At 39.1% G+C, this 16,788-nt stretch overlaps 1 protein-coding gene across 1 annotated transcript; it reads right to left on the reverse strand.

Annotated features, from left to right (window-relative positions):
- Positions 1-792: 792 nt before the first annotated feature.
- Znf485 (zinc finger protein 485) lies at positions 793-11,091 on the reverse strand. The gene is given in 7 exon segments (XM_015498928.2): positions 793-942; positions 944-1,937; positions 8,431-8,514; positions 8,965-9,091; positions 9,277-9,433; positions 10,726-10,801; positions 10,957-11,091. Coding segments are annotated over 5 exon segments (1,335 nt in total). The 5' UTR covers positions 9,343-9,433; positions 10,726-10,801; positions 10,957-11,091; the 3' UTR covers positions 793-878.
- Between the last annotated feature and the right edge of the window lie 5,697 nt (positions 11,092-16,788).

A 16,788-nucleotide genomic window follows, 5' to 3' on the forward strand; every position in this document is an offset into this window, starting at 1 on the left:
CACCAAGCACATTATTCACAATTCCTTCAATAATATGTAAATATACCAAAGTTCTTGTACCCTTAAAAGCACAAGATAGTTTCACTGATTTTCGCCAAACAGGTGCTCCCAAATCTGATTCACAGATCACTATATTTGGCCATTTCTTTTTATTTTAACCATTTATATTTCTTTCTTGATAACTGCACAATAGTTTCCAAGACCACATCTCTGCTAGGATTTGTCTCACATATTTTTTTTTATTTTTTTTGTAGTTGTAGATGGACAGAATACCTTTATTTTATTTTTATGTGGTGCTGAGGCTCGAACCCAGTGCCTTGCAGATGCTAGGCAAGCGCTCTGCCGCTGAACTACAGCCTCAGCCCTGTCTCACATATTTTTAAGCTCTCTCTAGTATCTGTTAAACATGTAGTGGTAATACTTTCCCCATTTCTGACTCTTTGTGTTTTAATATTGTGAAGTCTCTGGTCATGAACAGCTTTTAGTGTTTATGTAAAATATATCTTTTGTTTGATTTTTATAGCTTCTAAATTTTCTGTTTTAGAAAACTATATTAAGCCAGATGTGGTGGCACATGCCTATAATTCCAATAACTTGGGAGGCTGAGGCAGGAAGCTTGCAAGTTTTGCAAGGTCCTATTCAGAGCTCTACCCCATTTTTTTCAACTGGTACACAGTATTCTTTTGTAACTATTCCCATGTTGATAGATACTTAGATTCCAAATACTTCATTCTTGCAAACCACATTACAATGAACATCCTCACAAGTAACTTCTCCCAGAGGAACACAGAATATTTTTTCAAATATGTAATTTATTGAATGTCTCCTCTAATGATAGGAAGGAATAAACCACTCCTGCATGAGTTACCACACTAACATTAGACTGCTCTTTCTTGATTATGAATTTTCTTATATTGTTTAAGGGCTGAACTCGTTCCTTCATTCATTACATTTGTAAGGTTTTTTTCTGGTATGCAGCCTCTGATGCTCAATAAGACCTGAGTGGTGCCAAAACAACTTCCTACACTTCTTATATTGATAGGATTTTTCTCCAGTATGAATTTTCTGATGTCCAGGAAGGGTGAGGTCTTCATGAAAGCTTTCCTAGTCTTTACACTGATAGGGTTTATTTCCACTATGAGTCTTTTGATGATAAATCAAAGATGAGCGGTACCTGAAAGATTTCCCTCATTGATTACAGTGATAGGGTTTCTCTCCTATATGCATTCTTCGATGATTATTAAGAGCTGAGCTCTTCCAAAAAGCTTTTCCACATTCATTACACATATATGGTTTCTCACCAGTATGGATTCTTTGGTGTTGCAATATAGTTGATCTATCCCTGAAAGCTTTTCCACATGAATTACATTTAAAAGGTTTCTCTCCACTATGTATTCTTTTGTGCTGAGTAAGGGATGAATTCTGAGCGAAGACTTTCCCACAGATTTCACATTTGTAGGGTTTCTGGCCAGTGTGAACTCTCTGATGACTTAAAAGGATAGAATTCTTTCTGAAAGCTTTTCCACATTCATTGCATTTATGGGATTTTTCTCTAGATTCATTCTTCTGATGGTTAATAAATGTTGATGGCTTCTTGAAGAATTTCCCACATTTACTACATCTATAAGGTGGACTGCCCAAATGAATTTGATGATGATTTAAAAGAGATGAACTGCTCATAAAAGCTATCCCACATTCTTTACATTTATACGGTTTCTCATGAGTGTGGTTTCTCTGGTGGCTAATAAAGGAGGTGTTATATTTGAAGACTTTCCCACATTCCTTGCATTTATAGGATTTCTTCTCTGTGGAGTTTCTGCTCTCCCAATCCAGGCCTCTTTCCAACATGAGAGTTTTTGCTTGCTCTCCAAGAACAGATCCTTCAGAAGGATTTTGCCTTAGGGCTGACATCTTTGTTTTAGGCCAATACTCTTGGACTGAAAGAAAATTTTAAGAATTCAAATGTCCTCTTTATTAGCAAACTGAAAATGAGAGTAATGTTCTATTCTGCATGACTAAGAGATAAGTAAATTATCAATGTGTCTCATTTGTGATTCTTGCTGAGATGGCAAGAGTAATGACAGGAGAAGTAGGATTCAGGAAGAAATAGAAGAACTTTAAACATGTATATAGAGAATGCAATGAGCACCTAAGAGGTTGATAAAAAAATAACACAGAAAACAGCAGAGGGGAGGAGAGGGGAGGGGAGGGGAGGAAAAGGAAGAAAAAGAATGTGAGAGGGGCTGGGGTTGTGGCTCAGGGGTACAGCGCTCATCTAGGACATGCAAGGTGCTGGGTTTGATCCTCAGCACCACATAAAAAGAAATAAAATAAAGGTATTTTGTCCAACTAGAACTAAAAAAAAAAAAAAGTGGCTGGGATTGTGGGTCAGCAGTAGAGCGTTCACCTAGTACATGTGAGGCCCTGGGTTCAATCCTCAGCACCACATATAAAAAATAAATTAAATAAAAGGTATTATGTAAAAAAAAAAAAAGTGAGGATAAATGCAAATTTGGGAGGAAAACCAAGTGCACAAAGCAAGCCATGATAACTAAACTCTTGTCAGTAGGATATTTGAGAACTTGAAAATTACATTTCTCTGAGAATTCAACAATATGCCAAATTTACTGTCTTGGAGGACAAAAAAATTAAGGAAACAAAACAGTTCTCGGGCCAAGAATTTATTATAACAATCTAAATTTCTAACATGAGGTGAACTATGTAATTTTCCTCTAGCTGCTTACAGTTAACAGACCAACAGAAACTAAGCAAAATGATTTTGACAAGAATGTTTTTAAAAAACTAATGCAGCCAAACTTGTGAAATCAACAATCACTGACCAATTCTTTTACTGAATGCATTGGGGAGTGAGGGGGAATACTGGAGATTGAACGGAGGGAATAACTGAGCTATATCCCAGCTATTTTTATTTATTTTTTGAGATAGCATCTCAATAAATTTCTTAGGGTCTCATTAAATTGCTGAGGCTAGCCTCAAACTTGCCATCCTCCTGTCTCAGCCTCACAAATCACTGGGATTACAGGCGTGTGCCACTGTGCCTGGCATGAAAACAAATTTTTCTTACAAAATAATATAGATAAATAGATATTGTATTTGTATATATTATACCTATAGATATTATGTCCACTATATACCCTTACTTGTATTTATATGTTTATTACTCTAGAGAAAAATTATATACATCATATACTAACACTAAGACTTATTTTTCAAGGAAATGTAAGTTGAAGGTAAACCTCGGTAAGAAAAAAATCCAGCTGTGATGATACATACATTTTTTTTTTTTAAAGAGAGAGAGAATTTTTAATATTTATTTATTTTTTTTTTTTTGGCAGACACAACATCTTTGTTTGTATGTGGTGCTGAGGATCGAACCCGGGCCGCACGCATGCCAGGCAAGCGCGCTACTGCTTGAGCCACATCCCCAGCCCCCTATACATTTAATGTGTAATGATTTAACTAGAGAAATTTCCAAGGTACTAATTGCAGAATAGGTGAAGTTAAATTAGTTATATGAAGAGAAAGATACACACATGAACACTTTGTGACAAAGGTAGCACACAAATTGATGAGGAAAAGGAAACTCTTCATTAACACATTTTTGGGGAGAAATAGTAAACATGAAATCTATTCCATACAATGCACAAAAATCCTTTCTAAAAGAATGATAAATCTAAATGTAAAATACAAACTATAGGGCTGGGGTTTGGGCTCAGTGGTAGCCTAGCACATATGAAGCACTGGGTTCAAGCCTCAGCACTGCATAAAAATAAATCAATAAAATAAAAATAAAGGTATTCTGTCCATCTACAGCTAAAAAAAAAAAACATATTAAAAAAAAGACAAACTATAAAGTTTCTAAAAATCACATAGTATAATTCCTTCATGAACATGGGGAAAGGAAATAAAAACAGGAAGAACACAAAAATAATAAATATTGTTTTAAAAAAGCAGACACCAAAAAAAAAAAAAAATCAATGACAAAAAAGGAAATGAATGATAAACTGGGAAAATTTTCTATTCATCACAAGTCCATCAACTGTAAAAGTACAAACCAGAGAGAGGGATGATACCACACACGTAATCAAAAATGGGTATTTGGGGACTAGGGTTGTGACTCAGTGGTAGAGCGCTTATCTAGCATATATGAGGCACTGCATTCAATTCTCAGTACCACATAAAGATAAAAATAAAGGTATTATGTCCATCTACAGCTAAAAAATATTTTTTTAAAAATTAAAAATGGGCATTTTGACAGCATACTACAGTGATGTGGCCATATCAATGTTTCTAGCAACTCAATTCAGAATAGCTAAGCTATAGAATCAACCTAAGTGCCCCTCAACAGATGAATGGAAATATGGTACATATATACAGTGGAATATTATTCACCCTTAAAGAAAAATGAAATTATGGCATTTGCAGGTAAATGGATAGAGTTGGAAAATATTATGCTAAACAAATTAAGCCAATCCCCCAAAAAAACAAAGTCTAAATGTTTTCTCTGATATGCAGATGCTGATCCATAATGGGGGGAGGCTAGGGAAAAATGGAGGATCTTTGGAGTGGGCAGAGGGAAGTGAGGGGAAGGGAGGGGGTGTAGAGGTGGAAAAGATGGTAGAATGAGACGGACATTACTACCCTATGTACATGTATAATTGCATGAATGGTGTGACTCTGCATCATGTACATCCAGAAAAATGAGAAATTGTGCTTCATTTATGTACAATGAGTTGAAATGCATTCTGCTATCATGTTTAAATAATGAGGACAAATTTTTAAAAAATAAGTAATGGGGATTAAAGCAGAACTTTCAAAACAATTTTTTTTTTTAATTTTGAAATAAAGTCTTGCTAAATTGCCAAGGCTGGCCTTGAACTTTCAATCCTCCTGTCTCAATCTCCCCAGTCATTGGGATTACAGGCATGTGCCACCACACACAGCTCAACAATGTATTTTTAAACTCAGAGTCAGTTAAGTGAAATAATAATCAGTGCAATAGTTAAATACAAATTTATTTAAAGACTGTTCACTCTGATATATAGATGCTAACTCTGATATACAGATGTTCACTCTGATATATAGAAGCTGGGCGGGGGCACTAGAAGTTCAATGGATTAGATAAAGGGGAATGAAAGGAAAGGAGGGGAAATAGGGAAAGGAAAGACAGTAGAAATTGGACATTATTTTCCTATGTTCATATATGAATAACCAAACAGCATAACTCCACATCATGTATAACAATAAAAATGGGAAATTATACTCCACGTATGTGTAATATGTCAAAATACATTCCATTATCATGCATAACTAAAAAGAATAAAAAAAATTTTTAAAAGAATGAGAATTTTGAATAACTATTTAATAAAATAGCCAATAGACATTTAAAAATGTCTTTAATCTCATTAGATATCAAAGGTATAGATATTAAAACCACAATGGATGGGTATGGAAAGTTAAACCCACTGCATAGCCAACTAGAATGATTAACTTCAAAAGACTGACAATATTAAGTGTTAACAAGGATAGAGAATAGAATTTGTAATAGACAAATTCTAGAAAATCCCTAACATCTGCCTAAATATAGGTGATAAACTGCAGTATAGCCAAACAATGAAATACTCTATAGGAACAGTTTTCATAGCATGATCCTCACATCAACCACAACAGCACACCTGAGAACACACTGAATAAAGAGGTAGGGGCAACAATTTTACTCCAACATGTAATTTAATACATGCAAGAATTTTAATAATCACTGATCTCCAACAAAGAAATTAATGAAAACTTGGGCATGGTAGTGCATACCAGTAATCCCAGCCACTCAGGATTACTAAATTACACTCCAGAACAACAACAAAAAAGGAAGGGCTCGGAGAATAGCTTAGCTCAATGGTGGAGTACATACATGGCACACACAAAGGCCCTGGGTTCAATCCCCAGCACCAAAAACAAAAGAAAATGTGGGGCTGGGATTGTGGCTCAGTGGTACAGTGCTCGCCTAGCACGTGCAAGGTCCTGGGTTCGACCCTCAGCACCACATAAAAATAAATAAATAAAATAAAGTATTGTGTCCAACTACAATTAAAAAATATATATTTAATAAAAATTAAAAATTAAAAAGAAAATGTAAATATATTTAAATATCAGTATAAACATTTGAATACAAGATTAGCAAACATGATTATCCACTGGTATATTAGAGTAATGTAATACACCATGACCAAATGAACTTCTAAAAAAAAAAATGCAAGGTCACTAACTGAAAATGAAATTTACCATACTAACACAAATGGGAGAAAACACATTACTTCCATAAATGCTGAAAAAGCACTTAACAAAATCAGCAATTATGCTTGATTTGAAGAAATAAAAATTTCTTGGAGGGATCAGAATATAACTCAGAATAAAGAATACTGAGTTATTACTGTCAATGTACAAAGAATCTACACAATAATTTGGGGAAGAGAAGAAATTATACACAGCAAAAATAAACGGAATTATTTCAAAAAGCATTCAAAACACCCTCCTCCACCTCCCATAAATGCTATTTGTCACTGGTATTTTCCATGAAGTTCAGTTATAAAAGTTCCCCTGAAAATAATATAAGCAAAAGAATTATTTGAAGGCCAGGCACAGTGGCACACGACTGTAGTCCTAGCAATTTGGGAGTTCAAAGCAGGAGGATGTCAAGATGAAGGCCAACCTTAGCAACTTAACAAGGCCCTAAACTATTTGGCAAGAACTTGTCTTAAAATAAAAAATAAAAAGGATGGGGTAAGCACCCCTGTGTTCGATCCCAGGTGCCAAAAACTAAAATAAATAAAAATTTAAAAATAAAAATAAATACACCTTTTTCTTTAAATAAAAGTTGTGAGTTAAATGTCCTTTACATACATATAGGTAACCAAACCTAACAGCCAGTTCAACTGAAGAATCCTAGACACAATCCTCTAAAGATGCAAAAAGACCAACATAACCATCATTACCATTCTAGTTGACAATACAAAGTAAAAGACAATACTAAGTAAACCTTTCTTAAAATTTACAATATGGCCAGGCATGATGGCTCATGCCTGTGATCCCAGCATCTCAGGAGGCAGAGGCAGAGGATCACAAATTCAAACCCAATCTCAGCAACTTAGGCCCTAAGCAACCCAGCTAAACTCAGTCTCTAATAAAACACAAAATAAATAAAACACACAAAAAAAAAGGGCTGGGGATGTGGCTCAGTGGTTAAGCACCCTTTCAATCAAGAAAGGAAGGAAGGACGGAAGGACAGACAGAAGAATGGACAGAAGGAAGGAAGAAAATGACAGCTCTAAATGACATAACAATATGAAATGATTTCCAAAATATGAGTGACAAAAGTAAGATGTAACATAGTGTGCTACCATGTGCTTAAAAATTGAATATACAGCGAGGCATAGTGGTGTAAACCTGTAATCCCAGCGGTTCAGAAAGCTAAGCAAGAGGATCTCAAATTCAAAGCCAGTGTCAGCAACTTAGCCTCAAAATAAAATATTTTTAAAAGGCCCAACAGCTCAAGAGGCTGAGGAGGAGAATTGCAAAGTTCAAGTCCAGCATCAGCAACTTAACAAGGCCCTAAGCAAGTCAGCAAGACCCTGTCTCAAAATAAAATATAGAAAAGTGGTTAAGCGCTGCTGGGTTCAATTTCTTGTAGCAAAAAAAAAAAACATATATTTCACACAGAGCACACATATCTAGAAATTTCCACGTGAACCTTACACAGGATGCCTCTGGGGAGTGAAACTGTGTGTCACAAAGGTATGTGAAGGATACTGCACAAAATTTATACCATAAGCATTTCTAAATTCTAGCAAAGAGAGGGAAACATAGAAAAAGAAAAATTAGGACAAAGCACCAAACAGTGACAAAAGTAAGATGTAACATAGTGTGCTACCATGTGCTTAAAAAAATGAATATACAGAAACATTTATTAGTCCTCTAAATTGATAAAACAAATATCAAAGGTATCAAATCAATAAAGATAATATGTGCTATAAAAAATATAAAAAACTAAAATATCAGAGCTGGAATTGTGGCTCAGTGGTAGAACACTCAGCTAGCATGTCACATAAATAATAAATAAATACCAGAGGAAACAGCTAGCTTATATTACATCTAAATTTTAAACATCCTATTTCAAATAACAACCAAAATTAAATCAGAAAGACAGACTAAGGAATTCCAAATTATAACTGTCAATATATAAAGAACCTACACAATAATCTGGGGAAGAGAGGAAATTATACAGCAAAAATAAAAGGAATTATTTCAAAAGCATTCAAAACACCCCCCTCCACCTCCCATAAATGCTATTTGTCACTGGTATTTGCATGAAGTACAGTTATAAAGTTCCCCTGAAAATAATATAAGCAAAAGTACCTGAGGGAACCTCTTGCACCTCCATCCAAGGCTCCTCTCCTTGCTCCAACTGAGTAATTAGTTTGGGTTTGGAAGAGAGAAGCCCTATTCATAGAGAAAGAAAAGCAAACTGACCATGGTTATGAGCCCAAGGAATCATCCCAGACCTCAATATAAACTGGAAGGTCTAAAGGGTCAGGGAAGCCTAGAAGATAGTTTTAAGCATGCCTAAGTCATGTAGTAACATAACTAGAGGAGGTAAAGTCAATTAGAACTGGGTCCTTCTTATAGATGAGAAACTCCTATATTTGGAGGCAGATAAGTTTTAACATGAAAAGTCAGAGAAATGAGCTAGTCTGAACAACAATGTTATCCATCTATGACTCTGATCTCCCTGAGGAGTGGAAGGACTCCAGCATCTAAGCCCATGTTTTGTTTTGTTTTGTTTTGTTAAGTCATTTAAGATTTTTTAATATCCCACACCATGTACCACACCATGAAAACACAAAGTTGTCCAGTAAACCAATTCTGAGTTCAGAAGAAAGATATCCTTACCCACAGACACCAGATTCCCATAGTTCTCCATCACCACATCCCTGTACAGGGCCTGCTGGACAGCATCCAGGTGTCTCCACTCCAGCCGGGTAAAGGTCACAGTGACATCCCCAAATGTCAATGACTCCTGCAAAACAAAACCCAATTCTGCTCATCTAGGAACCACTGTTTACATCTCACCCCTGAGGCCTAAACCAGGATGACTTCACTAGAAAAGGAAAGCAAGAGGTTCAAGGCCAGCTTCTGGTAATTCAGACTGTGTCCTGGGAATCAGGAAGCTAGAAAACTGGGAGGGGTGGCTATAACACTCACCATGGGATCTTCCAACATGACAATCATGCTTTGGGGGGCCTGGCCTTTACTCATTTCTCCCTTCATTGATGATTGCTTCTGTTGCCTCTTCTTTTTTCTCCATTACATTCTTTACCCAGAGCCTTGCTTCATTTTCCATCCTGTAATTTCTCATTACCTGACAGGAGAGGCTTGTATTTACTGTCAGTAACCTCTCAGATGTGAGTTCCATGGGGGTGAGGATTTCCTGGATCACTGCTGGCTCCCTAGCCTAAAACACTGCCCAACACAGAAGTGTTTAGGATTTGTTCAAACAACAAATGAATAAACTGAAAGACATGGAAAATGATACTGGATTTCTCTCCAAAATTTACAGGAAGCATGGTCTGACTCTGGGGAAGAATTTTTTAAAAGAGAGAAAAAACTGTTTTCCAAACCAGTAACTCAATATACACTAAGATACAGTGCCAAGTTCTAAGACATACATCATGACTCTGAATTTTCCCAATTGTATAGAGTACTACTATATATATTTTCTTTTGAGGTTTTGTTCTTCTTTTGTTACGGAGAGATTGCAATAAATCACTGAGTAGATCTTAAAGCAGGAGAAGGAACCATCTTTATTCACCAGTTGGCGGTCTGGATCCACCAGCTGGCGGGCTAAGGGGCAGACTGCAAGTCTACACACCCTTTGACATCCTTCCAGAGTTTGAGTACACCTTTTATAGTTCAAAACCATATTAATCATAAGTGGCTGTCGCTATGGTTCAAAAACCATAAATAAACGTCATGAGATCTAAAAATCATAAGTAGAAGGAGAAGTCAAAACGACCCTAGTTAAGTACAAGTTAAAGAACGGTTACTAAGGCCTAGACAATCATTCTCTGACAGGGTACATTGTTCCACAAAAATGGGAACAAAAACGAAAACAATTTTACATTGTATAAGAATTGCCATTTTGCTTGCCAAACATGCTATGTTAAACAACTGTTGATAGGTACAGAGGTGGGGTGTTCCCATGGGAGAAGCATTCCTTACATGACATTGAGTCTTATGGCAAAATGGAGTCTGTTTAGTCATTGCCCATACAGCCTAGCCCATAACAATTTGGAGGTACTGAGAATGAAACCCATAACCTTATGCAGGAAATTCAAGAGAGTTGCCTTTCTTTCATGAATGATTCACCAATCATTCACCAATAGCCTAAGTGCTAAATATGTCTACTTTCCATTTTCTCTAAGTCTGCAACTACTTTTCCATTTCCAGCACTGTAGAAGGCAAGTGCAGCAATAATCTGGTGATTGACTATGTAAAGGAGAAGAAAATAAAGGAATAACAATAGAGAGAAATTGTATTGGCTCAAGCAGCTTGGCCCATACACAGAGCACTGCATCTTCAGGTCAACTGGGCATAAACCTCACCTCAGTGAAATGCACTGGGATCTCCTAGGAAAAGGAAAATGCAACTTGCCTGGATCTGGGGTCTTGGTAGTCTTAGCGCCATCTGTCTCTTCCAAGTAATGGCAGGGAATCCTGCGTTAGCCAATCTGAGAAAGAAGAAAGCAGCATGAAAAAGTCGTTCTAAGTCCTTCAGAAGAAAGGAAAAGGACCAGCCCACAACCGGCCCTATTCCCTACCAAAACAGGGGACCAGGTGGGTGAGGTAAGTAAAAAAGAACACGACAGAGCTTCATGCTAAACACCTTTGCTAGCACAGGTGGGCAGTCTGGTCAGAAGCTTAAGTCCTGGCGGGAGCAAGCCTCACGCAGCAGAACCCCTACGATGGGGCCTGGCCCACACATGCCGGCCCTTCCCAACCCGCCTCTCTCCCCTACCTGCCCCAGGAAAAGGAAGGGCGCACCCGCCAACCCCGGCGGGGATCAGGACCCCGGCTTCTCTAGGCGGCCAGACTCTGGAACTGAACGATGAGAGACGACTACCACCCGAGACGCGCGATTGGGTGAAAGCCTTGGCGCGCCTTCCCTAGGCCTGTGGGGCTGGGAGGTGGGGGAATCGGAAATGGCCGCGGAGGCCTCTGGGAAATGTAGTCTAAGTCAGAAGTCTTAGTTTCCTCATCCCAAACCAGATTGGCATCAGCCCCTGGAGCTTTGAAAAATGGAGGACAGGAAATGTAGCTCAGTGGTGGAGCGTTCACCTAGTATGGGTGAGGCCCTAGGTTTGGTCCCTAGCGCCACAAAGAACGTTAAACTATTAAAAAATAAGTAAATAAGGGTCCCAGCTGGAGATTCTGAACTAATTGATCTGGGTGTTGCACTGGCATTATCATCATCATCATCATCATCATCATCATCATCAGTAATATATATTAATTGTGCGAATTAATAGGACTCACTGTGATATTTCTGAAGCCAGAATTAAAAACAGGCAGTCAGTGTAGATAGGCAATCCTGTCAGATGGAGAAAATAGAGGCCAGTTTGGATCCAGGAAGTTGGAGACTGCCCCTGAGGAATTGAAATGTTAATACCTTCAGGAGCCCTGCCTCCACTCTTATCAAGATAGCCTGCCCCTGCTCCAATCTGTTGCTAAGGTAACCTGCCCCAGAAATTGTCCCTTCCTACAGGGAGTTATAAAAGTTGTAAATTAGTGTATCCTTGATTGCTTCCTGTGTGGATCACTCCATTCTTGTGACCAAGCCAGAATGTGCAGACATGTCACTCAGAGTAATAGGTATGAGTTTACTGAAGGTATAGGAAAGTGAAAGTGGACACTCTCTAGGGAGAGAGTGGGTCCTCTGAGACACGAGAGGGACAAAGTGCCTGTCCTGCAATCCAGTTTATTGAGGATTCCAGAGAAGTTTCCAGAGAGCTTTATCCATGTTCACCTCTTGACTTTTGACTGACAGCAAAATCACATCAGATTTTCAAGTCCCCACTGCCATGCTAACTCTAGGTTACTTTGGCCCATGCTGACTGATTCTAATTGGGTGTGTGTGTGTGTGTGTGTGTGTGTGTGTGTGTGTGATGGTGGTGGTGCAGGGGATTGAACCCAAAGCTTTGAGCATTCTAGGTAAGCATTCTACCAACTGGTCAGAAGCTCAATGTCTAGGCTGGTGCAAGCCTTAGGCTGCACAACTCCTGTGTTAAGGCCCAGCCCACACACGCTGCCCCAAGTCTATCCCCAGCCCCTAATTGGATTCTTAAGCACACATTTCTACAGATTTTATGGTTAGGAGAAACTATTCTTATCTCCCAGAGTTTCAGGAACTGTTCGTAAAAGTCCCCTGAGTTCCTCCCATGGACATTATCGTGGGCCACAATTTCTCCTGCAGTTAACAGGTAGTTTGCTGAGGAATGCGATATATCCTGTCCATTTAGGCCAGGCAGAGAGCTGTGGGTAAATATCTTCTTGGAAAGGAAAGCATGTGGGGGTCAGCACAGTGGGCCCATTTTATAGAATTATTCTCTTAACCCTGTGGCTCCACCAGTCACATCTGTCTGTCCCACAACACCACCTATCGATATAAACCTAGCTAAGAAAAATATAATGTTTTGGGCTGGGGATGTGGCTCAAGCTACAGCGCCCTTGCCTAGCATGCATGCTGCCCGGGTTCGATCCTCAGCACCACATGCAAACAAAGATGTTGTGTCTGCCGAAAACTAAGAAATAAATATTAAAAAATTCTCTCTCTCTCTCTCTCTCAAAAAAAAAAAAGAAAGAAAGAAAAATATAATGTTTTACTGTATCTGTCTAGTCCTTACTATTGTACAATCTTGCAGTTGGAGTTGGTCTGTCAGGGATACAAAAATTGAAAGGAAATCTATGTGTACAGGCATGAATCCAATTGCACAATAAGGAGTCTGACAAAAAGGTGCCAGCTCTCATGTGCTAGAATAGCAGGACACCAAAAGAAAGGTTTGTGTTTTTGTTTTTTAATTTCTTTAATCCTTTCAATCAAGTGTTGACCTTCTGGAATACTGCTTCTCAGCCAGGCCTCAGGAAGCTGCAAATCATCCTGCTGTGTGTCAGGGACATAGTCCTGGAAAAATTAAAAGAAAAAAAATCCCAGGAAAGCTGCCTGGTCTTTAGAGAAATGGGTAAAAAGGACCTGGCCTTCACCCTGCCTTCCAGCCACTCTTTGCCCATGGGAATAAAATTTGAGTTTGAAAAAGGAACACAGTTCACTGCTTCTGCTGACAAATGAAATCTACATGGGCTGTAGGTGAAGGAGATGGAAAATGACACCCCCAGGACAAAGAAATGACAATCCCCAAAAACTGTATGACCAGGAGGAAGGGGATGAGCAAGCAATCATTAATCCACTCCTTGTAAACTCTTTCCCAGTAACAGTGGGCCCCCTGGGGAAAGAAAGTAAACTGTCATCCCTTCCTGGGTTCATCCCTGAAAGGAAAGCTAGGAACCATGAAAGAAGGAGACCAGGCAGAGATACACAAGAGAGTTTGTAAGAGCTGACAAATAAAGTCACATCTCTCCATAGATGGAGAGAGGCAATACGGGCAGGGATTAGAGCACGGCGGGTTCTAATGTGGGTGGTTAAGTGTGAGTTGGTATGAGGGAGCAGTGAGCCTTTCTCAGAAAGGCCCTTGGACAGGAAAGAGAAACTTTTTCTTAAGATGGTGGCTGTCACTTAAGATGGCCATCCAGATGCTAAGCAAGGACCTTATAATCCCCAGCATCTCCACCAAAAGCAAATATCCCTTCCCAACCACAATTGGTCCTGAAGGGAGGAGGCTGATACTGAAACTCTGGGCTCTGGACTTTTATTCTTTCCCATGAGTCTGGAAGAAGAGCAAATAGTGAAGCTCTGGGTAACAGAGGAAGAAGATAAACAGTGAATTCTGGCCAAGTTCAGAGCTTTTCCCAGTGACATTGAGTTTCAGGCTTTTTACAACTTCTTTCCCGACTGTCCAAACCAACATGTCCTACTTCAGTCTCCAATAATTAAACTATCCTCATTGTAAACTATAAAACTCAAGACTCCATCTGTAACCAGCAGCCATTTTTGTGCCCAGAAAATGAGTCTAATTGATTGACTCCACTCTGGAATAAAGGAAAGCTTGCTGATCCGTTTGAGGTCTGCTTCTGTCCTGGTTATTTGTATTTTCATAATGGTGCTGAAGCCATGTGGTTATTTTTGCTTATCGGAGGCCTCAGTGATTTCTTTCTGGGTTCTTATGGATTCAAATAAATCCACAGATGGTGGCAGAAGACAAAAATGAAAGAAATAAAGTTTGTTTTGAATGAGAGAAGAAAAGATGAAACTCCCTGTGCTTCTAGGAGAAAACTGGTAGAAAGTTTTCCATTTGAGTATACTATCTGGGGACTTAAGATTCTAGAAAAAGGCATTGGTCAGAGTCCCTGCTATACAGACATTAAAAAGCATTGGGGCTAATTGCTGGAATCTATGTTGTCAAAAGCTCAGTCCTTGTCCCTGATGCCAATCTAATAATGAGGACACAGTTTTGAGAAAAAAAAAAAAAGAAAAAATATGTATTGTTTTGCTAGTAAAGGAGAAACACAGGATACTCCTGTCCCAAAGGCTATGATTTTGCCCATCAGTAGGAATAGGGGGCTTTTAAAGAGGTGATTCAGAGAAAATGGATTAGGGAGTAGATCAGAAAGGAGAAGATGGAGCAGGGAGGTTAGGGAAAGGAAGATCAGGAAGGAGAAGATCAGGGAGAAGAAGGTTAGGAAAAAGAAAAAATATGTAAATTTCAAAGCCACAGGGACATAGTCAAAGCATCATGCTGTATAGATAGATGTTGGGAAGGTACTAAGGCTCTTGGCTTGGCCCATGACCTTCTATTTGGCTGTGTATTTTTAGTTCTTAAATCTGAATTTTTTTGTAACCTGTATGCAAAAATAACCAACACAGTATTTGCACCATAATGAAAATTCAAATAACCAGGACAGAAGAACTCAAATGGATCAGAAAGCATTTCTTTTATTCTGCAATGAAGCCAAACAATCAGGCACGTGAAGGCTCTTTTTCTGGGTACAGAAATTGCCCCCAGATTATAGGAGTCTGAGTTTTACAGTTTACAACGAGGGTGACTTGATCTTTGGAGACTGCAGATGTGCTGTTCAGACAGTCAGGGACCTAGGTGTATAGATTAAAATTTTAATTCAGGAAGGCAGTTGTAAAAAGTTTAAAACTCATTATCATTGGGAAGAGCTCAGAACATACTGTTCACTGTTTATCTTCCTGCCTCTCACACCCATTGTTACCCAGAGCTTCATTGTTTGCTCTTCTCCTTCCTGGGCTCCTTGACAATGGGAAAACTTAAAATTCTAGGGCCCAGTGTTTCAGTATTAGCCTTTTCCCATTGTGGTTGGGAAGGGATGAGTGTTTGTTTTGGTAGTATTGTTGGGTATTGGGAGACTCCCCCTGAAGTTAAGTTTCTGTCTCCCTAGAACATCACATAATCCCTTACCCCTCCCCCTCCTCTCCCAAGGGCGCCAAGCTGAAGAGTGCCAAATTCAAAGGTTTTTCTCCACCAATCTCCACAGGACACAGTGTCCACTAGCTTTTCCTGAGTCACCCTGCCAATCAGCACCCGCCACGTCGCCTAGGCAACCCTTCTTCAGCCCAAGCTTGCAAGCTCACGCTCTCTGCCACCTCCTCTCTTCCTCTCTGCTTTCTTACTCTTCTTTCTCTCCTCTCACTGCTCTCTTTATTTCTGTTCTCCTCCTCTCCTGTCTCTGCTCTCTGCCTCTCCTTTCCTTCCCCTTCGGGCAGCCCCCCACCAAAATCTCTTGTTGAATCTCTGTCTCGGGTGAGTCACTCGCCTTTCAGTATTGGCATCAGATCAATATTGGCATCAGGTTCACCATTTTAGGTTGGGAGCCAGTTTATCTAGAGGCTCCAAAGTTTCTATTCTGAGGCAATGCTGTTTAACTTCCCGTAAGAATGTATGCCTGCTAAACAGTCAACCCCACCCCAGTTTAGGACACAACTTCTTGACAGCTTATGAAATTCCTCTTGCAGACTATAAAGCTGCACTATGAGTGCCACACACTGCTGCTCTCCTCCAAGGTAAGCCTTGTTGGTTTGCCTCAGGCTACTGACAATAATTATCTCTTGTGTGAGATTCCAGTGTGCAGCATGGTCTTTGGACTTTGTGTGGACTCTACAAGTGTCCTTTCAGGTAGAAATGCAGGGGAATGAACCCAGGAAGAGATGAAAGTTTGCTTTTTCCCTTGGGGCTCTCTTGTAGGAACATTATTTTCCTTAACCCTTCATAAACTCCACTTGGGTCAACTTCTATTTTCATTTTCCCACTACTCTACGATGAAGGAGTGAACTAGAATGCTTAACCTCACAGGGTTGTCTTTAAATTTGGGTGAAAAAAATTTAATTGGTGTCCATTACCCTCATTATCTGACAATTAACTTGCCTATCTTATGGGATAGTGAAAACTGCTAGTCACAAAGAATGTGGTAATGGGCACCGGTACTATTAAATTATAACCTGGGGACAAAATATGTTCTAGGGAGACAGAAACTTAACTTCAGGGGGAATCTCCCAATACCTAACAATACTACCAAAACAAAC

The sequence above is a fragment of the Marmota marmota genome, unplaced genomic scaffold, assembly GCF_001458135.2.
Source record: "Marmota marmota marmota unplaced genomic scaffold, marMar, whole genome shotgun sequence".
Classification (NCBI taxonomy): domain Eukaryota; kingdom Metazoa; phylum Chordata; class Mammalia; order Rodentia; family Sciuridae; genus Marmota; species Marmota marmota.